This window comes from Hyla sarda, chromosome 4 (genome assembly GCF_029499605.1).
Source record: "Hyla sarda isolate aHylSar1 chromosome 4, aHylSar1.hap1, whole genome shotgun sequence".
Lineage (NCBI taxonomy): Eukaryota > Metazoa > Chordata > Amphibia > Anura > Hylidae > Hyla > Hyla sarda.
Window position 1 is genome coordinate 216,424,861 of NC_079192.1, and position 22,468 is coordinate 216,447,328.

The 22,468-nt window shown below is 46.0% G+C and overlaps 1 protein-coding gene across 6 annotated transcripts in view; it reads right to left on the minus strand.

Annotated features, from left to right (window-relative positions):
- The window catches only part of RELN (reelin), a 1,155,521-nt gene that overhangs the window by 438,722 nt on the left and 694,331 nt on the right, over window positions 1–22,468 (minus strand). For all 6 annotated transcript variants that reach the window (XM_056573506.1, XM_056573505.1, XM_056573507.1 and 3 more), the window contains one exon: window positions 17,497–17,648. In XM_056573506.1, coding sequence (XP_056429481.1) covers window positions 17,497–17,648 — 152 coding nt within the window. The remainder of the gene's footprint in view (window positions 1–17,496; window positions 17,649–22,468) is intronic.

A 22,468-nucleotide genomic window follows, 5' to 3' on the forward strand; every position in this document is an offset into this window, starting at 1 on the left:
TATTATTAAACAAAGTAATTGTGATTTAAAACATAAGCTGTAACCTCCATAATGAATTGTTTAAGATTTTTGCTGTTACTTGAAAAAACATGCATAATTTATTCAATAGCTTGGAGGGCTAAATGGTGGGGAATGGTGGGGAGTAAAGTAATTCAATATCGCAAGTGATCCAGGAGTATGAATCACTCCTTGTGAACTGTTGCATAATATCAACCACTTAAGGACACAGGGCGTACAGGTAAGCCCTGACGCCCTGGTACTTAAGAACCTAGGAGGTACCTGTACGCTGAAATTCCCACGGGCGTACAGGTATTCCCACGGGCGTACAGGTATCTATCAGCAGGCACCCCGTGCAAACCCCTGGGGGTGATTCTGGGTCATTCGGGTCTCTGGTGACCCGGAAAAAAAGGATGAATGGGGCCCATTCACCCTTACCCAGCAGGAGTGCCACCTCACGATCACGTAATTAATCGGTCGGAACGACCGACCAATCACTGCCCTGCTGGGCGGCGATTGGGGCAGCGATCAGGGCTGGTGGGGGTCTCTTACCTCTCCCTGGTCCAGTGGGGGTCCCCTCAGAAGCAGCAGTGGTGGCAGGTGGAAGGATACATCAGAAGGTGAGGCCTGTTCACCTCCTGCTGTTACTTAGCAACAACTCTCTGCATGCACAGCCAAAGGGCATGCTGGGAGTTGTAGTTTTGCAACAGCTAGAGTTCCAACTACAACTCCCAGCATACCCTTTTTTCTATGAAAAAGTGTGCATCCAGCTGTTGCATAACTACAACCCCCAGCATGCACAGACTACCAAAGGGCATGCTGGGAGTTGTAGCAGTGTGCCTCCAGCTGTTGCAAAACTACAAATCTCAGCATGCCCTTAGACTGTCAATGCATGCTGAGTGTTGCAGTTTTGCAACAGCTGGAGACACATTGGTTGTGAAACTGAGTTTGTGTCCTAACTCAGTGTTTCGCAACCAATGTGCCTCCAGTTGTTGCAAAACTACAACTCCCAGCATGCACTGAGAGACTGTACATGCTGGGAGTTCTAGTTTTGCAACAACTGGAGGCACACTGGTTGCAAAACACTGAGTTAAGTAACAAACTCTGTGTTGCGCAACCAATGTACCTCCAGCTGTTGAATAACTACAACTCCCAGTATGTATGGTCTGTCAGTGCATGTTGGGAGTTGTAGTTTTGCAACAGCTGGAGGCCCCCCCATGTGAATGTACAGGGTACATTCACACGGGAGGGGGTTTACAGTGAGTTTTCTGCAGCAAGTTTGAGATGCAGCAAATTTTCCGCCGCAGCTCAAACTCCCAGCGACGGACAACCACTAACTGTCAAGGCATGCTGGGAGTTTTGCAACAGCTGGAGGCACCTTGTTTGGGAAATACTACTGTAGGGTATTTTGGTGGCGGAAGCAAATCCACAAAATAGGCCTCAAATGCACATGGTGCTTTCTCGCTTTGGAGCCATGTCGTATTTCGAGGCAACAGTTTAGTGCCACATATAGGGTATTTCTGTACTTCGGAGAAATTGCGTTACAAATTTTGGGAGGATTTTTCTCCTTTTATCCCTTATGAAAAGGTAAAGTTGGGATCTACACCAGCATGTTATTGTAAAAAAATTGAATTTTTTTACACTAACATGCTGGTGTTGCCACATACTTTTAATTTTCACAAGCGGTAAAAGGAAAAAACACCCCCAAAATTTGTAATGCAATTTCTCCTAAGTAAGGAACTACCACATACCCCTACCCCACTACCCCGTGGGTGTAAAGTGATCTGCGGGCGCACAACATGGCTCAGAAGTGAGAGCGCACCATCTACATTTGAGGTCTAAATTGGTGATTTGTACAGGGGTGGCTGATTTTACAGTGGTTCTGACAAATGTAAAACAATAAATACCCACACGTGACCCCATTTTGGAAACTACATTCCTCACGGAATGTAACAAGGATTATAGTGAGCCTTAACACCCCAAAGGTGTTGGATGAATTTTCATTAAAGTTGGATGTGAAAATGCTGGTGTTACAATACATTTTTCATTTCCACAAGGGAGAATAGGAAAAAAGGCCGCCAAAATTTATAGCCCCATTTCTCTTGAGAAAGAACATGCCCCATATGTGGATGTAAAGTACTCTGTGGGGGAACTACAATGCTCAGAAGAGAAGGAGCACCATGGGGCTTTTGGAGAGAGAATGTGTCCGAAACTGAAGTCCATGTGTGTTTACAAAGCCCCCATAGTGCCACAACAGTGGACCCCCCCACACTTGACCCCATTTTGGAAACTACACCCCTCACGTAATGTAATAAGGGGTACAGTGAGCATTTACACCCCACTGTCCTAACAGATTTTTGGAACAGTGGTACTTGAAAATGAAAAATGTAATTTTTCATTTGCACAGCCTACTGTTCCAAAGATCTGACAAACGCTAATGGGGTGTAAATTCTCACTGCACCTTTTTAAATTCTGTGAGGGGTGTAGTTTCCAAAATGGGGTCACATGTGGGGAGGAGTCCACTGTTCTGGCACCACGGGGGGGCTTTGTAAACGCACATGGCCCCTGACTTTTATTCCAACCAAATTCTCTCTCCAAAAGCTTAATGACGCTCCTTCTACCCACAGAGCACTCTACATCCACATATGGGGCATTTCCATACTCCGAAGAAATGGGGTTAAACATTTTGGGAGGCTTTTTCTCCTATTACCCCTTGTGAAAATGAAAAAAAGCAGATATTTGTCAAACACCTCTGGGGTGTTAAGGCTCACTGTACCCCTTGTTACGTTCCTTGAGGGGTGTAGTTTCCGAAATAGTATGCCATGTTGTTGTTTTTTTTTCTTCTTCTTTTCTGGCACCATAGGGGCTTCCTAAATGTTATATGCCCCCCAAAAACCATTTCAGAAAAACTCACTCTCCAAAATCCCATTGTCGCTCCTTTCTTCTGATCCCTCTACTGCACCCGCCGAACACTTGACATACACATGAGGCATTTCCTTACTCGAGAGCAATGCGAAAGCAAACATTTTGGGGGGCTTTTTCTTCTTTTACCCCTTGTAAAATTTCAAAAACTGGGTCTACAAGAACATGCAAGTGTAAAAAATGAAGATTCTGAATTTTATCCTTCACTTTGCTGCTATTCCTGTGAAACACCTAAAGGGTTAACACACTTTTATGAATGTCATTTTGAATACTTTGAGGGGTGAAGTTTTTATAATGGGGTCATTTATGGGGTATTTCTAATATGAAGGCCCTTCAAATCCACTTCAAAACTGAACTGGTCCCTGAAAAATTGAAAAAGTGGAAAATTTCTGCTGAACTTTGAAGCCCTCTGATGTCTTCCAAAAGTAAAAACATGTCAAGTTTATGATGAAAATATAAAATGGACATATTGTATATGTGAATCAATATATAATCGATTTGTTATGTCTATTTTCCTCATAAGCAGAGTTTCAAAGTAAAAAAAAAATGCTAAATTTTAAAAATTTTCATCAAATTTTGGCATTTTTAACCAAGAAATTATGCAAGTATCGACAAAAAATTACCATTTACATAAAGTAGAATATGTCACAAAAAATGATCTCGGAATCAGAATGAAAAGTAAAAGCATCTCAGAGTTATTAATGCTTAAAGTGACGGTGGTCAGATGTTCAAAAAATGGTCCTTAAGGTGAAAATGGGCTGGGTCCTTAAGGGGTTAAGCTGATGTTTTGAATCCTTATTGTGACTTGGACATTAAATTAGCAATGGCTGGAGTCCAGACTTTCACATATTTTCTCATTTAAAGAACTGATCCCCACCACAATGGGACGCATCGGTGGCAGGAATCGGTTCTTATGCATTTTTTATATGTGTAAAATAGGGATAACAGGTTTTTCCACAAACATATATTCCATTTCCTTAACAGAAATAACCGACAAGGCTAATACTTCTTGTAGCAAAGCTTTCAATGACAGCTGGAACGAAGAAGTCAGATCAGCGCTTAAAGGGGGTACTCCGGCCCTAAGACATCTTATCCCCTATCAAAAGGATAGGAGTTTAAGATGTCTGATCGCGGGGTCCCCACCGCTGTCTCGCATGCAGAACTCACCTGTAGGAGCTGCACACAGCGCTGCAGCCTCTGAGTCTGCCAGGTCAGGACTACAGGGCCGGAGTATCGGGATGTCACAACTCTGCCCCCATGTGACATCACGCCCCGCCCCCGCAATGCAAGTCTATGGGAGGGGGCGTGACCTCACACGGGGCGTAGTCATGATGTCACAATACTCTGGCCCTGTAGTTGTGACCTGGCAGACTCCGAGGCTGCAGCACTGCATGCAGCTCCCAGAGGTGGGTGCTGAGTGCTAGATAGCGGGGGTCCCCAGCTGCGGGACCCCCACGATCAGACATCTTATCCAGTATCCTTTGCATAGAGCATAAGAGGTCTTAAGGCCAGAGTACACCTTCAATGGTTGGTAAGTATTAGAATCCATTAGCATTTTCTCACTTAGTTTTAGATATAGACCTGTGTTCAGATACACAATAGAACCACCCTTGTCCGCTGAATGAATTGTCAAGTCCCAATTTTTTTTGAAGAGAGTCCAAAGCCATCCTTTCTTTTTTGGTTAAGTTAGTTTTCTTTTTTATTTGCAATATTGCATTTTTTAAGATCGACAAGGTCCTTCATGATCAAATCTTGAAAATGATTCAACATTAAAGGTCTGGTTTGAACTGGATAAAAATCATGGTTTGTTATTTTAAATGTTTTGGAAACACTTATTTCATTCATATTGTTACATGCTTGAGCCTCCAAGATGTTTAAATTTTGATAAGCTGCGGATCCGCTGGTGAAGGCCCGCTCTATGCTGTCTTTACATGTGCCAGCTCGTAGCGGCAATATGCCGCTACAAGCAGACACACTGCGATGTGCGAGTCACAGTATACTCATACATCGCGGGAGCTCTCAGCCTTGCTCAGAGCAGGGAGAGTGGCCACGATGTGCGAGTATGCCGCGCACATCGCTGCAGTGTGTCATCGCGGCTTATTGCTGCTACGAGCAGGCACATGTAAGGACAGCATAGAGCGGGACTTCACCAGCGGATCCGCAGCATAAAATACGCTGTAAATCCGCTCGTGTGAATGTACCATAAAAGATAGATAGTTAATATTGGACAAGTTGCCGTTTCCGTTGGTGTTTGTGTATCTAATTCGCCGATTTCTTGTGGGCAATCTTCATTAATTGGAAGAAAATGTTTTTTAACTGTCAACAAGCGGACAAATTTATTCAAGTCCAATATAGTTTTAAAAACATCAAAATGATAAGTTGTGAAAAGCCCAATCCTTTTGATAACAATTGTTTTTCTGCTTTGGAAATATTATATGACGAAAAATGAATGACTTGGTAACTATCTATATTTTCTTCGTTTTGTTTCACTCCGATGTTCTTCGCCCTATGTTTCCTTCCTGCCCTCCTTTGTGTTTATTTTTTATTTTTTTTGTGATCCTTTTTTGAGGCCTTGTTCACACTTAATGATTCAGATTCTCTGCTAGTTTCTGAGCAGTCTGAATAATCTGAAGGGCTCTCACTTGTCTCCTGTTCTGTTGAACTGAAAGTAACATGATAAGAATTCTTTTCTTTTCTATTATATTTGCTGTTATGTTTTTTTTTTCAGAATTGATATAAAGAAAAACATGATATTATGTAAATGATTGTCACGATTCGGCTCACGGGTAGTGGATCCTCTGTGTCAGCGAGGGATTGGCGTGGACCGTGCTGGTGGACCGGTTCTAAGAGGCTACTGGTGTTCACCAGAGCCCGCCGCAAAGCGGGATGGTCTTGCTGTGGCAGTAGCAACCAGGTCGTATCCACTAGCAACGGCTCAACCTCGCTGACTGCTGAGAAGGCGTGGGACAGAAGGACTAGGCAGAGGCAAGGTCAGACGTAGCAGAAGGTCGGGGCAGGCGGCAAGGTTCGTAGTCAAGATGGATAGCAGGAGTTCAGGTAACACAGGCTTTGGACAACACTAAACGCTTTCACTGGCACAAGGCAACAAGATCCGGCAAGGGAGTGCAGGGGAAGTGATGTGATATAGCCAGGGAGCAGGTGGAAGCCAATTAAGCTAATTGGGCCAGGCACCAATCATTGGTGCACTGGCCCTTTAAGTCTCAGAGAGCTGGCGCGCGCGCGCCCTAGAGAGCGGAGCCGCGCGCGCCAGCACATGACAGCAGGGGACCGGGACGGGTAAGTGACTTGGGATGCGATTCGCGAGCGGGCGCGTCCCGCTGTGCGAATCGCATCCCCGACGGCCATGTCAGTGCAGCGCTCCCGGTCAGCGGGACCGACCGGGGCGCTGCAGGGAGAGACACGCCGTGAGCGCTCCGGGGAGGAGCAGGGACCCGGAGCGCTCGGCGTAACAGTACCCCCCCCCCCCTTAGGTCTCCCCCTTTTTTTGTCCGACAACTGCTTAACCTGGGACGAGGACACCGGGAAAGAATGGAGGGTTTCCTCAACGGCAGGCAGTACAGCAGGAGTGGGAATGGGGAGGGAGGGCAGAGGGTGAAGCTTGGCACGGGGCAGGGAGACACCAGGACGGGGGCCATGAGGAGGTACTGAGGCTTGCCTGACGGGACTGGGAGGGGGGGAGAGGCATTTCTTGTGGCAAGCAGAGTCCCAGTTCTTGATCTCCCCGGTGGTCCAGTCAAGGGTGGGAGAATGAAGCTGGAGCCATGGCAGACCGAGGAGGACCTTAGAGGTGCAGTTGGGGAGGACGAAGAATTCAATCCTTTCGTGGTGGGGTCCAATGCACATTAAGAGGGGTTTTGTGCGGTAACGCACGGTGCAATCCAATCTGACTCCGTTGACCGCGGAAATGTAGAGCGGCTTGACGAGACGGGTCACCGGGATGCAGAATTTATTCACCAAAGACTCCAAAATAAAATTCCCAGAGGCACCAGAGTCCAAGCAGGCCACGGCTGAGAGGGAGGAGTTGGCTGAAGGAGAAATCCGCACGGGCACCGTGAGACGTGGAGACGCAGACTTTGAACCAAGAGACGCCACACCCACGTGAGCTGGGTGCGTGCGTGCGTTTCCCAGACGTGGAGGACGAATAGGGCAATCCACCAAGAAATGCTCGGTACTGGCACAGTACAGACAAAGATTTTCTTCCCTACGGCGATTCCTCTCTTCCTGGGTCAGGCGAGACCGATCCACTTGCATGGCCTCCTCGGCGGGAGGCCCAGGCGTAGACTGCAAAGGATGCTGTGGGAGAGGTGCCCAGAGATCTAAGTCTTTTTCCTGGCGGAGCTCCTGATGTCTCTCAGAAAAATGCATGTCAATGCGGGTGGCCAAATGGATAAGTTCTTGCAGGTTGGCAGGAATCTCTCGTGCGGCCAGTACATCCTTGATGCTACTGGATAGGCCTTTTTTAAAGGTCACGCAGAGAGCCTCATTATTCCATGATAATTCGGAAGCAAGAGTACGAAATTGGATGGCGTACTCACCCACTGAAGAATTACCCTGGACCAGGTTCAGCAGGGCAGTCTCGGCAGAAGAAGCTCGGGCTGGTTCCTCGAAGACACTCCGGACTTCAGCGAAGAAGGACTGGACTGTGGCTGTGGCAGGATCATTGCGGTCCCAGAGCGGTGTGGCCCAAGACAAGGCCTTTCCTGAAAGAAGGCTCACTACGAACGCCACCTTAGACCGTTCTGTAGGAAACAAGTCCGACAACATCTCCATATGCAGGGAACATTGAGACAAAAATCCACGGCAGAGTCTAGAGTCCCCATCAAATTTGTCCGGCAGGGACAAGCGGAGGCTAGGAGCGGCCACTCGCTGCGGAGGGGTTGCAGGAGCTGGCGGAGGAGATGGTTGCTGCTGTAGCAGAGGCAGAAGTTGCTGTAACATGGCGGTCAACTGCGACAGCTGCTGTCCTTGTTGGGCAATCTGCTGCAATTGCTGAGCGACCACCGTGGGAAGGTCAGCGTGACTTGGGATGCGATTCGCGAGCGGGCGCGTCCCGCTGTGCGAATCGCATCCCCGACGGCCATGTCATTGCAGCGCTCCCGGTCAGCGGGACCGACCGGGGCGCTGCAGGGAGAGACACGCCGTGAGCGCTCCGGGGAGGAGCAGGGACCCGGAGTGCTCGGCGTAACAATGATTTTCCACCAAAATAGGCAAAAGTAAAAGCAATATAGAGATTTGTACTTGATTTATCTGTAGTACATAAATGTAAACTTTTAAAGGAGATAAGAAGGCCCATCTAACAGCAAGGGATACTCTGTACATGAGGCAGCTGAAGTTCCCACCTCAGGCAGTTGGTGGTGATTGTGTGCTTTAGTTGTGTTTGTGAGAGTGTGAGTCCATAAGATTTGGTCCCCAACAAAATTAGAAAACATCTGGAAGACTTTGGTCATTATTTGGAGAGTTCTCTAGGCCTGTTTTTTTATCCTGTGTAATACTAGTGCATCTCAACATATCATGCTTGATACATGCATCTCATGTATTAGGAGAAGAAAGAAGCTGACAACATAATACAATGCACATCCATGAATATAGTGAAAATAATAAAAAAATTTATTGGACACACTAACATTTCAAGTACACATAAACATAGCAGAGGTTTGTGTAATCTCCCTCAACACTCACCCCCTTGGATATGCTTGATAACCAAAAAGAAGGGTCCCCCATAATAAGTCAAAGGATGAAAAAAAGAGTCATCAGCCATACATATAATAAATATTAAAACGTGCAAAGTGCTGTACTCATAAAATGTGCCTAGGCACAAATGTCAAATACAAAAGAGAAAACACACTAAAAACAAAAAAAAAACAAAAAAAAAAAAAAACAATACTTCAGGTGCAGTGCAAAAGCAACCACTATAACCCTCCAAGATGTAAATTGAAAAAATGTAAACAAGTTAAAAGCTAAACACTGAACCTGAACAGTGGCAAAGCTGAAAAAGTAGAATTTTGTTCTTACCGTAAATTCTCTTTCTCGGAGCTTCGATTGGGGGACACAGGACCATGGGTGTATGCTGCTTGCCACTAGGAGACTGACTCTAAACAAAAAAACAAAAGAAGGCTGGCTCCTACCGGCAGGATATACCCGCCTACTGGCTCTGAGCAACTCAGTTTTAGTCCCAAAGCAGAGGAGAGCCAACCCCCGAACAAACAAAACGTCTAACACAACACCCAGAAAAAGGGAAACCGTCCAAAAGGGGGGAAACCCCTGCCCCGGAAGGCGGAAACCCGCTGGCCGCAAACAAGACAATGGGTGGGTGCTGTGTCCCCCAATAGAAGCTCCGAGAAAGAGAATTTACGGTAAGAACAAAATTCAACTTTTCTCGATCGCTTCATTGGGGGCACACAGGACCATGGGACGTCCTAAAGCAGTCCCTGGGGAGGGAAAACCAACCCCAACAGAAGAAGGTTCAGGCGGAATCACGAACCACTGCCTGCAAAACCTTGCGGCCCAGGCCTGCGTTGGAGGACGCAAAAGTATGAACCCTGTAAAACTTGGTAAAGGTATGCAGGGACGACCAGGTCGCGGCCCTGCACACCTGCAGGGCCGAGGCCCCATGACAGGCCGCCCAGGAAGCCCCCACCGCTTGGGTGGATTGAGCCGTCAAGCGGAAAGGAGGCATCTGCCCCTTGCATCGGTACGCCTCTGAAATGGCGGAACGAATCCACCGGGAAATTGTAGACTTCAAGCCTGGGAGCCCCTTGCGCCCCCCCTTGGGGAGCACAAACAGGGAGTCACTACGCTGAAAGGAAGAGGTGACCGCCAAATAGGTCCGCACAGCCCGGACCAAGTCCAGCTTGTGAAGGCGGCGCTCCCTCGGATGGGAGGGAGACGGACAGAAGGAGGGCAACACAATGTCCTCGTTCAGGTGGAAGGCAGAAACCACCTTAGGCTGGAAGGCGGGTACCGGCCGAAGAACCACCTTGTCCTGGTGAAGGACCAGAAAGGGGGAACGGCAGGAGAGGGCGGCTAGCTCCGAAACCCGGCGCAGAGAAGTGACTGCGACCAGAAAGGCTACCTTCCAGGAGAGAAAACGGGGAGAAACCTGAGCCAGAGGCTCAAACGGAGTGTCCTGAAGAGCATTCAAAACAAGGTTAAGGTCCCAAGGGGACCGAAGAGGAGGGACCTCGTGGGAGACACCTTGCAAAAAGATGCGAACATGAAGGTTAGACGCCAGAGGGCGTTGAAAGAGGACCGACAGGGCTGAAACCTGTCCCTTAAGGGAACTTAGGGCAAGGCGTGTCTCCAGTCCGGACTGTAGGAAGGACAGGAGAGACGGCAGGGAGAAGGAGGTGGGAGAAAGTGAACGAGCCTCACAGGTGCGGTGGTAAATCCTTGAGGACGAGGGCTTACGGGCACGGAGCATAGTCCGGATAACGCGGGAGGAAAACCCCCGAGCCCTCAAAACCGTGGTCTCAACAGCCACGCTGTCAAACGCAACGGAAGAGAATTGGGGTGGCAGAGGGGTCCCTGAGAGAGAAGATCGGGACGGTCCGGAAGACGGAAGGGAACATCCGCCACGAGGCTGACCACGTCTGCGTACCACACGCGACGGGGCCAGTCTGGAGCCACCAGAATGGCCGAGACCCCCTCGGCCTTGAGCTTCCGGACGACCCGAGGAAGAAGTTGAAGAGGCGGGAAAAGATAGGGGAGAGCGAAGGAGGTCCAGGGGACCACCAGGGCGTCTGCTGCGAGCACCAGGGGATCCCGCGACCTGGCCACGAAGAGAGGGACTTTCCTGTTTTACGGGACACGAACAGGTGCACGTCCGGCATCCCCCACCGATGGCAAATCAGATCGAAGACCTCTGGGTGAAGAGACCATTCGCCCGGATCCGAGATGGCGCGACTTAAGAAGTCGGCCTCCCAGTTTTCGATGCCGGGAATGTGTACGGCCGAGAGGGCCGGCACCAGACGTTCCGCCCACCTGAGGATCTTTGAGACTTCCCTCATGGCCGCTGAGCTGCGGGTGCCCCCCTGGCGATTGATGTACGCCACGGCCGTGGCGTTGTCCGTTTGTATCCGAACGGGGAGGCCCCGGAGAAGGTGGGTCCAGTGCCGAAGGCACAGGAGGATTGCCCGAAGCTCCAAAACATTGATGGAGAGCTTGGCTTCCGTAGCCGTCCAGCGACCCTGGACAGTCTGATCCCGGAAGACCCCTCCCCAGCCGAGGAGGCTGGCGTCCGTGGTCAGGACATGCCAGTTGAGGGGCAGAAAGGAACGACCCCCTCGAGGGAGAGGGGACCGAAGCCACCAAAGGAGGGAGAGGCGTACCTGGGGAGAAAGCCGGATCCTGCGGTGGAGAGACAAGGGGGACAGGATGGCCCATTGGAGAGGACGGCAGCGGAATTGAGCAAAGAGCACCGCCTTTATGGTGGCTACCATCTTCCCCAGAACAGACATGCAGGTGCGGATAGGAAATGGGCCCGGCGCCCGAAGGGAGCGGACCCCCGACAGGAGTTCCTGTAGTTTGTCCTCCGGCAGGGAGACATGAGCAGCCGCTGTGTCGAAGTGGAGCCCCAGAAAAACCAGGGACTGGGACGGGGACAGATGGGACTTCTCGTGGTTGACAATCCAACCGAACCTGGAGAGGGTCTGGAGGGTGATTCTGAGGCTGGCCCGATTCTGATCCAAAGAGCCACCACTGCCGCCAACGTCTTGGTAAAGACGCGGGGCGCAGTAGCCAGCCCGAAGGGTAGGGCAACAAATTGGAAATGACCCTCTGGGACAGCGAACCTGAGGAAGAGGTGGTGGGCCGGGAAAATAGGGATGTGTAGGTAAGCATCCCGGATGTCCACAGAGGAGAGGAACTCCCCTTGATCCATTGAGGCCACAACCGACCTCAGAGACTCCATCTGGAAGTGCCTGAGGCGCACGTGTCGGTTCAGGAGTTTGAGGTCGAGGATCGGACGAACCGAGCCGTCCTTCTTGGGGACCACGAAGAGGTTCGAGCAGAACCCCGAGAAGCGGTCCTGAGGAGGGACCGGAACAATCACACCTTGGGAAAGAAGATTGTGGAGGGCCACCTGAAAGGCTGCCGCCAAAGCTGGGGACCGAGGAGGGCGGGACCGAAAAAACCAATCCCGGGGCATAGAAGCGAACTCTATGCGATAACCCTGGGAAACTACCTCCTGAACCCAGGAATCTTGGACATGAGCTAGCCAGACGTCCGAAAAGAGGGACAGGCGACCTCCCACCTGAGGAAAAGACTCGGATGGGGGTGCACCCTCATGCCGAGGAGGGCTTACGGGTCCCCGACTTGGGAGGAGGGAGGTGAGAACGAGGTCCCGACTTCCAAGAGGGCCGAGACTTGAAGGACGGAGCCCTCTTGTCCTGAGAGGCCTGGGGCCTATCCGTGCGGCCTGAGAAGCGGGAAGGGCGAAAGGAAGGAGTTCCCCGCCGCGAACCCGAACGGTGCGGCCGATTTTGGGGCAGGAGAGAACTTTTTCCCCCCCTGTGGCCTCAGAGATGATTTCATCAAGGCGCTTACCGAACAAATGAGACCCCTGAAACAGGAGTTCAGTGAGAGAGCGTTTAGAGGCCACATCGGCATTCCAAGCCTTAAGCCACATGGAGCGCCTGATGGACACCAAGTTGCCCAAGGCCGCGCAGCGTGCCGACTCCAAGGAGGCCCAACAGAGGTATTCCCCAGCGTGAGCGACCTGCTGTGCCAAAGCCGCAATATCGCTAGAGGAGGACCCATCCAAGATGCCCTGGCGAAGCTCACCTGCCCAAATCGCCAGGGCTTTGGACACCCAGGTGGAGGCAAAAGCCGGGGACAGAACCGAGCCCGCCGCCTCGAAGGCGAATTTCGCAAGGTTCTCTATACGCTTGTCCGAGGGATCCTAAAAGGAAGCTGCATCAGCAAGCGGTAAGGTAGTCGACTTAGACAGCCTAGACACTGGGGGATCCACTGTAGGAGGCGAGGATCACTTAGATACCAGCTCCTGTGGAAAGGGAAAAAGAGCCCGAAGCTTCTTAGACCCAGAAAAGCGCCGCTCCGGATGTTTCCAGGCCGCTTCCAACAGTTCATCGAATTCCAAGTGGGAGCTGAAAACTTGGGGAGTCCGAGAAGTTCGGCGGAAGGAGACTTCAGGGGCAGCCCCAGAAGTTTCCGGGTCTTTCAGTTGGAAGGTGTCCCTTACAGCCAACACCAGGCTCTCCACCATATCTGACATGCGGGGAGTCACTTCCGAGTCAATTTTCTGCCGCAGCTCAAACTGCCAGCGAGAAACTACTGTGAACCCCTGCCCGTGCGACTGTACCCTAAAAACACTACACTACACTAACACAAAATAAAATAAAAAGTAAAAAACACTACATATACACATACCCCTACACAGACCCCCTCCCCTCCCCAATAAAAATTGAAAAACGTCTGGTACGCCACTGTTTCCAAAACGGAGCCTCCAGCTGTTGCAAAACAACTACTCCCAGTATTGCCAGATAGCCACTGACTGTCTAGGCATGCTGGGAGTTTTACAACAGCTGGAGGCACCCTGTTTGGGAATCACTGGCATAGAATACCCGTATGTCCACCCCTATGCAGGTCCCTAATTTAGGCCTCAAATGCGCATGGCGCTCTTGCTTTGGAGCCCTGTCGTATTTCAAGGCAACAGTTTAGGGTCACATATGGGGTATCGCCGTACTCGGGAGAAATTGTGTTACAAATTTTGGGGGGTATTTTCTGCTATCACCATTTTTAAAAATGTAAAATTTTGGGGAAAACAAGCATTTTAGGTAAAAAAAATTTTTTTTTTTACATATACAAAAGTCATGAAACACCTGTAGGGTATAAAGGTTCACATTACCCCTTGTTATGTTCCCCGAGGGGTCTAGTTTCCAAAATGGTAAGCCATGTGTTTTTTTTTGCTGTTCTGGCACCATAGGGGCTTCCTAAATGCGGCATGCCCCCAGAGCAAAATTTGCTTTCAAAAAGCCAAATGTGACTCCTTCTCTTCTGAGACCTGTAGTGCGCCAGCCGAGCACTTTTCACCCCCATATGGGGTGTTTTCTGAATCGGGAGAAATTGGGCTTCAAATTTTGGGGGGTATTTTCTGCTATTACCCTTTTTAAAAATGTAAACATTTTGGGAAACCAAGCATTTTAGGTAAAAAAAAGAATTTTTTTTTCACATATGCATAAGTCGTGAAACACCTGTAGGGTATTAAGGTTCACACTACCCCTTGTTACGTTCCCCGAGGGGTCTAGTTTCCAAAATGGTATGCCATGTGTTTTTTCTTTTTTGCTGTCCTGGCACCATAGTGGCTTCCTAAAGGTGACATGCCCCACAAAAACCATTTGTCGCTCCTTCCCTTCTGAGCCCTCTACTGCGCCCGCCGAACACTTTACATAGACATATGAGGTATGTCCTTACTCGAGATAAATTGGGTTACAAATACAAGTAAAAATTTTCTCCTTTTTACCCCGTGCAAAAATTCTATAATTGGGTCTACAAGAACATGCGAGTGTAAAAAATGAAGATTTTGAATTTTCTCCTTCAGTTTGCTGCTATTCCTGTGAAACACCTAAAGGGTTAATACACTTACTGAGTGTCATTTTGAATACTTTGGGGGGAGTAGTTCTTATAATGGGGTCTTTTATGGGGTATTTCTAATATGAAGACCCTTCAAATCCACTTCAAAACTGAACTGGTCCCTGAAAAATAGTGAGTTTGAAAATTTTGTGAAAAATTTCAAAATTGCTGCTGAACTTTGAAGCCCTCTGGTGTCTTCCAAAAGTAAAAAACTCATACATTTTATGATGCAAACATAAAGTAGACATATTGTGTATGTGAACCCAAAAAAAATATATTTTGAATATCCATTTTCCTTACAAGCAGAGAGCTTCAAAGTTAGAAATTTTTTTTCCATTTTTTTCATCAAATTTGGGAATTTTTCACCAAGAAAGGATGCAAGTTACCATAAAATGTTACCACTAAGTTAAAGTAGAATATGTCATGAAAAAACAATCTCGGAATCAGAATGATAACTAAAAGCATTCCAGAGTTATTAATGTTTAAAGTGACAGTGGTCAGATTTGCAAAAAACGCTCTGGTCCTTAAGGTGTAAAATGGCCTGGTCCTTAAGGGGTTAAACTCACCTGGGGCACGTAACAGGTGTGGGCAGTATAAAAATCACACCTGAAAGCAGAAAAACATTATCAAGAAGTTTGCAACCCATGGCACTGTAGCTAATCTCCCTTGGTGTGGACGGAAGAGAAAAATTTATGAAAGGTGTCAATGCAGGATAGTTCGGATGGTGGATAAGCAGCCCCAAACAAGTTCCAAAGATATTCAAGCTGTCCTGCAGGCTCAGGGAGCATCAGTGTCAGCGCAAACTATCTGTCGACATTTAAATGAAACGCTATGGCAGGAGACCCAGGAGGACCCCACTGCTGACACAGACATATAAAAGCGAGACTACATTTTGCCAAAATCAAGTTGAGTAAGCCAAAATCCATCTGAGAAAACGTCTTGTGGAAAGATGAGACCAAGATAGAGCATTTTGGTAAAGCACATCATTCTACTGTGCCTACAGTGAAATATGGTGGAGGTTCAATTATGTTTTGGGGGGTTTTGCTGCCTCTGGGACTGGGTGCCTTGAATGTGTGCAAGGCATCAGGAAATCTGAGGATTACAAACAGATTTTGGGTCGCACTGTACAGCTCAGTGTCAGAAAGCAGGGTTTGCGTCCGAGATCTTGGGTCTTCCAGCAGGACAATGACCCCAAACATATGTCAAAAAGCACCAAGAAATGGATGGCAACAAAGCGCTGGAGAGTTCTGAAGTGGCCAGCAATGAGTCCAGATCTAAATCCCTTTGAACAACTGTGGAGAGATCTTAAAATTGCTGTTGGGAAAAGGCGCCCTTCCAATAATAAAGACCTGGAGCAGTTTGCAAAAGAAGAGTGGTCCAACATTCCGGCTGAGAGGTGTAAGAAGCTTATTGATGGTTATAGAAAGTGACTGATTTCAGTTATTTTTTCCAAATGGTGTGCAACCAAATATTAAGTTAAGGGTGCCAATAATTTTGTCCAGACCATTTTTGGAGTTTGGTGTGACATTATGCCCAATTTGCTTTTTTTTTCCTGCCGTTTTGGTTTATTTCCAATACACACAAAGGGAAATAAAACAAGTGTATAGCAAAACATCTGTTACTGCAATCCTTTTCTGTGAGAAATACTTAATTTTCTAGAAAAATGTCAGGGGTGCCGACATTTACGGCCATGACTGTAGTATGCTGGTGGTTGCCAACCAGCAGATTTACAGGACTGCTTATAATGCTAATGATCTAAAACTAACATACTCCATAATCCAAACCTCTTGCTCCCCTCTTCAAGACTTTGCTCATGCTGTACCAGTTCTCTGGAGTTTGATACTTAGAACAATTCCTTTAAACTACAATTTTAAGCGTACCCTAAAACCACATCTCTTCAGACACACTTATAACCTTTCTTTATTGGTGTTCTCTCACTCTCCTCTCACTCCCCTCTTCAAGGCTTTGCTCCTTCTGTACCAGTTCTCTAGAGTGTGATACAATTCCTTACAACTACTATTTCGAGTATGCTCAAAAACCACATCCCTTTAGATTGGCCTATATCATTCCTTAATTGGTGTTCTCTACTTTTTCTTAGCACTCCCACTGAATTCAGCAGTTTCCCGGAACTACATGCAAATTGTAAATGCAGAAATTGGTTGGTGACTAGTTTCTATCCATCATTTTAGGCACTACTCTATTTATATATGATGGTTGGACATATACTGCTTCTGAATATATTGGCGCTTCTAAATGAATGTTATTATTGTTATTATTATTCTATTTCCCTACCCTCTTGAGAGGCCCAAGCCAGGGCATCACCTTTTTAAAATTATAAAGTGTTTCTTTGTTGCAGTCTTATGTTTCGATCTTCCCAAAAATTTTTGAGGAACAAGACTGAATTTACTCAACTGGCATCAATATACAATCAAATTCTGCATCTTAGCTTAACCCTTAGCGTAAACCTATCTTTGCCAGTGGTGTAAATTACAGATTAACAGGTTGAGTAAGATATTTTTCTTGCCCTGTGTAACATTCATTTTGGTACTCAGGTGGATCTTTGTTTTAGGCAAAGAGCTAAGAAAAATGATCTTTCTCCAAATATGCTCTATCTGGCTCCAGTCATTAGCAACCCACAGGTGTTTTCTGCACCTGATGAGTCATGTTACTTTGGAAACTGTTCAATGGCCCCTGTCTTTAATGTGGTTAGAGAGGTCTTAACATCTTTTCTGGCCAATCTCATCACTTTTTACATGTAACCTCAGTAACCCATCCACTGTTTCTGGTTCCATAGTGCCACCTGCCCCTAATGATCTTTGGCAGACTAGTGTGTTTCAGTGAGACATGCAAGGGCAACATGAATGTCATGTTAAGTGGTATATAAATAGGTAGGCAGCTAAATAGACAGACAGATACTAAACAACAGAATGCTGAAGATTGAAGAGAATATTTTAACTTTTATCTTACCCATAGTAAAATAAAATCGCAGGTTTCCATATCCAGTAGTATCCATATATGGAGTACATAATTTTCTTTCTCCATCTTTCATAAATACAAGAGAAGATCCTGATTCTATTGTTCCACATTCAGTACCAATGACAGCTCCGGAAATGTCCCACCTGGTAACAGAAAGACATCACAGCTGGGCATAAATGTGCAGGATATCTATAACAATTATTTAGAGCATTATATTTGCATAAGAAGGAGTACTAAAAAAAACAACAATTATGTTAAAAATGGTGCTAGAAATGGTGATGCTGATGTTAGACAGTTCAGTTTAACTTCATAAAATGAGCTGCTTTTGGCTTAAAGGAATTCAATGCACCGTATTTGTGTGAGGAGTAGTTTTTTGTGGGTCGAGTTGTATTTCACAATCGCATTATTTGGGGTACATATAATCTGAGTAACGTTCATTAACTTTTCTATGGAGATAGAGATACAGTAGTTAATTTTGTCTATTCACCATGCTGTATAAATGTTACTTTTATGGTGTGGGTCATTAGGATTACAGCTATACAAAATTATAAGTTTTTTTTTTTTTTTGATACTTTTAACTCCTTAAGGACAGAGTCTTTTTCAGTTTTTGCACTTTAGTTTTTTCCTCCTTACCTTTTAAAAATCATAACCCTTTCACTTTTGCACCTAAAAATCCATATGATGGCTTATTTTTGGCACCACCAATTCTACTTTGCAATGACATCAGTCATTTTACCCAAAAATCTATGGCGCAACAAAAAAAATAAATAATAATTGTGCGACAACATTGAAGAAAAAAACACAATTTTGTAAATTTTGGAGGCTTCCGTTTCTACGCAGTTAATTTTTCTGTAAAAATGACACCTTCTCTTTCTTCTGTAGTTCCATACAAGGTTTGATTTTGTCGTACTTCTGGAAAAAATCATACCTACATGCACAAAAATTAATTCGTTTAAAATTGTCATCTTCTGACCCCTATACCTTTTTTATTTTACCATGTACTGGGCCGTGATCTGAAGTTTTTAGAGGTACCATTATTGTATTGATCGGACTTTTTGATCGCTTTTTATTGTTTTTTTCATGATATAAAAGTAACCAAAAATACGCTGTTTTTGGACTTTGGAATTTTTTTTGCGCATACGCCATTGACTGTGAGGTTTAAAGGGTGCTCCGGTGGTCAACTTACCCGTTTTTGACTTACCCTATTTGTTTTGTTTAATTTCTATTCTTGTTGTTTAGGCGACTCTATTTCCGTTCTTTGTTGTCTTTTTATACCCCACTTTGTTTTCCTATCTTTGCTTTTGTTTCCTGTTTCTTGCTGTGCTGAAAACTACAAATGCCACATGCCTTGCTGGTTTGGGGCAGCTATTTTTTTTTTTTTTTTTTGTTCCTTACCCACCCTACTATTTTCCCGGGTGGGCCCCCTTATACACAGCACACTAATATAATCATCCCTGGTTGGGATACACTGGCATACACACGCAAAAAGGACTACAACTCCCAGCATGTGTCATTCAGGAGTCTTCAGTCTGTGGTATAACACCAGCATGCTGCCTCTGTAGTCTCCTGGGTCGTTCACCACAGCTCTATAGGGAATACACCAGTGTTTCCCAACCAGGGTGCCTCCAGGTGTTGCAAAACTACTACTACCAGCATGTCCGGACAGCTAAAAGCTGTCTGGGCATGCTGGGAGTTGTAGTTTTGATACAGTTTTGAGACACCCTGGTTGGGAAACAGTGTACTTTGTCTGTAATATACTGAATAGGCTAGAACAGTGTTTCCCAATCAGTGTGCCTCCAGCTGTTGCAAAACTACAACTCCCAGCATGCCCAAAGGCTGTCAGTGCATGCTGGGAGTTGTAGTTTTACAATAGCTGGAGGTACACTGGTTTGAAAACACTGGTGTAACATGATGTGTATGCTGAATAGGCTAGAACAGTGTTTCCCAACCAGTGTGCCTCAAGCTGTTGACAAAACTACAACTTCCAGCATGCCCAAAGTCTGTCCAGGCATGCTGGGAGTTGTAGTTTTGCAACAGCTGGAGGCACACTGGTTTGTAAACACTAGCATACACACACATCACAGGGACTACAACTCCCAGCATGTGTCATTCAGTAGTCCCCCCCCCCTTCACACATAGAAATCATCCCCAGTCCGAGATTTATTCCCCTGCAGTCTATACAGCCCGTGCACTTTGTTATCCTCCTCTTCAGATAACACTCTTATCTTCTCTGTCTTCTTTCAGTGCAGACCTGCATCCTCAGAAGTACGTCCTCTCTCTCCCCCTGCTCTGGCTTCTTTCTCTCATGCACACCTGTGTCCTCCAGGAGGGGGAGATGAGGGGGCGTGGCTTATCTCTCATGCAGTTCTGAAAGAACAGAGAAAAAAAAGCTCTAACATGTTCTCCACAGTCTAATCCTAACATGGCCAACCTTGTGGACAACAATAAGAGATCCAACACAGAACTACAGAACTTCCTGGCCCACAAACAGGTAAGAAAAAAAAGACACATGCTACACAAACATATAATACATGTCAATTGCAAAAAACATGAACATTAAGAGAAGATGCAATATAGCCAAAATCTTAACCACTGGAGTACCCCTTTAATTAATGATATATTTTTTATAGTCCGGACATTTACGCACACGGCGATACCACATATGTTTATTTTTATTATGGTTACATATTTTTTAAATGGAATTTGGGAAAAGGGGGGTTAATAGGTGTTTTTTATATATTTTTTTTTTTTTTTACTTTTTAGTCAATGTTTTTATTTTTTTTACTTTTAGTCCCCTTAGGGGACTTTTAGGAAAAGTCATTAGATTCCTCATACAGATCAATGTGGTTTCATAGAACCACATTGATCTGTGTTCTCTGCACTTGATTGATAAAGCCTGGTCCTGCCAGGATTCATCATTCAGAGCCCAGCAGATGTGAGGTAAGCCCTCCAGCTACCTTATCAGTGGATCGCCTCCCCGCAATCGCGCTGCGTGGGGGGCGATCCACTCCACTGGACAACCATGGATGGTTTAAATGTTTCTTTAGACGCCGCTGTCAACTTTGACAGCGGCGATCTAAAGGGTTAATAGCCGGCAGCGGCAAATAATAATAATTTGTTTTTGTAAAGAGAGAAAAAAGAGAAACTAGCCCTCAAGACACCAAATAAACAAGAATATAATCAGACAGTATATCTACCTCTGTACAACCAGTCCAATGGAGACAAAAAAGCAGTCAGAGACAGGGACATGAAAGTAATGTTTAAACAGGGCTTCTCCTGTTTTTATTTTTTAGTTACAAAACAAACATAGCCTATAATTTCAGGTACAAACAAATACAAAATAAGTCCTGCTTGTTGTCCACACTAACTAGACAAAATCTTCTTTTTCTGCACAGGTGGCTTACTACCAGCCACCAAACAAACAGTCACTAAAAATGTGTTACTCAAACAAGGTAAATGTCCCCGCAGGCGCTGCTCTCTTCCTCCTCCTGTGAGCCGCTGGCGCTAGAAATGAATGAGTTGTTAGCCGCCGATGCTGGAAATGAATGATTTGTCAGCCGCCGACAATGGAGATGAATGAGTTGTCAGCCGCCGGCACTGGAAATGAATGAGTTGTTAGCCGCCGACACTGGAAATGAATGAGTTGTCAGCCGCCGGTGCTGGAAATGAGTTGAGAACCGCCAGCGCAGGGCTTCTGCTCAGAGAATGGGAGCTGTCACCTCTCCCTGCAAGCTCTAAAAGCCAGCTGCAGAGCGGTATAGGAAAAATTCATATCGCACAGAAAAAACATACCAGCGCCTCACACATACATACATAGAGAAGCGATTGAGCTATGTGGAGGGAGTTACGGAACGAATAACATGGCTAACCAATCCTGCAAGAGGCGGAAAAAAACAGCATATATATTCAGAAGCTAGGCATGAAAGAAGCCGCCCACTAACAGAGACAAACAACAGAGAAAAAAAAAAGCTGACGCGTGTCCACAAACGACTCACAACATGCCCGACATGGTGGACGACAGTAAGAGATACAACACAGAACTACAGAACTTCCTGCCCCATAAACAGGTAAGAAAAACAGACATGCTGCACAAACATATAAAACATGTCAATTGCAAAAAGCAAGAACATAAAAAGAAGATGCAACATAGGCTGCCAACCTCAGGACTCAGACTTTCATGAGAGGTTCCTCACAGCCTCTCAGTCTAGACTTAGTTACACTTTTTGGAAGTTCAGTATTTATTGACATTAGCACCTGTGCTCATTTGGGGCCAATCTGTAAATCTGGTCTGGTCTAGAAGGGGGATAAAAGGCCCCAGTAACAAACCTGCTTTTCATCCCAATAAAATCCAGGCCTGACAACAGGACTTACCAAATTCCCTTGCAAGCTAAGTCTTACTAGGATATTTTACTATTTCTTGGATTCCCCAAATGTCATCCATCTTTCCCTGGAAGAGATATGCACTTACTGAAACCTGGTATTCACTTACAATGGGTAACTTAGGGAAATATAATAATCCGCAACACACAATGTGAGCCCAAATCCATGTTTTCTGCACAGGATCATGAAGAAGCACCCATTCTTTATGTATATAAACTGACATTTAAAGTTGGAGTTTCTAACAGCTAAATTTAAATGTAAATACTAACTTTATTGGTTTTCATGATCTGGTCAATTGTTATTTTATCTCATTACTTCTTGACATTTTGAGGGCTTAATTTTTTTTATTTTACAAGCAGGTTTTTTCAAAAATACTTGAGAGTAAAGGAGCCATGTATCCATTGTATATTTGTTTGTTTATATTATGAGTAAGCATGATACTATACTTTGGGTTTAGATATTCTTTCCTTCTTTCTGCCAGGGGGAAGTGTTAGAGGAGGGGTAGGGGGAGGGAGGGTAAAAGGGGGATGTTTTGACTCTGAGGCACAATATACACACATTATATACGGTATATATATATATA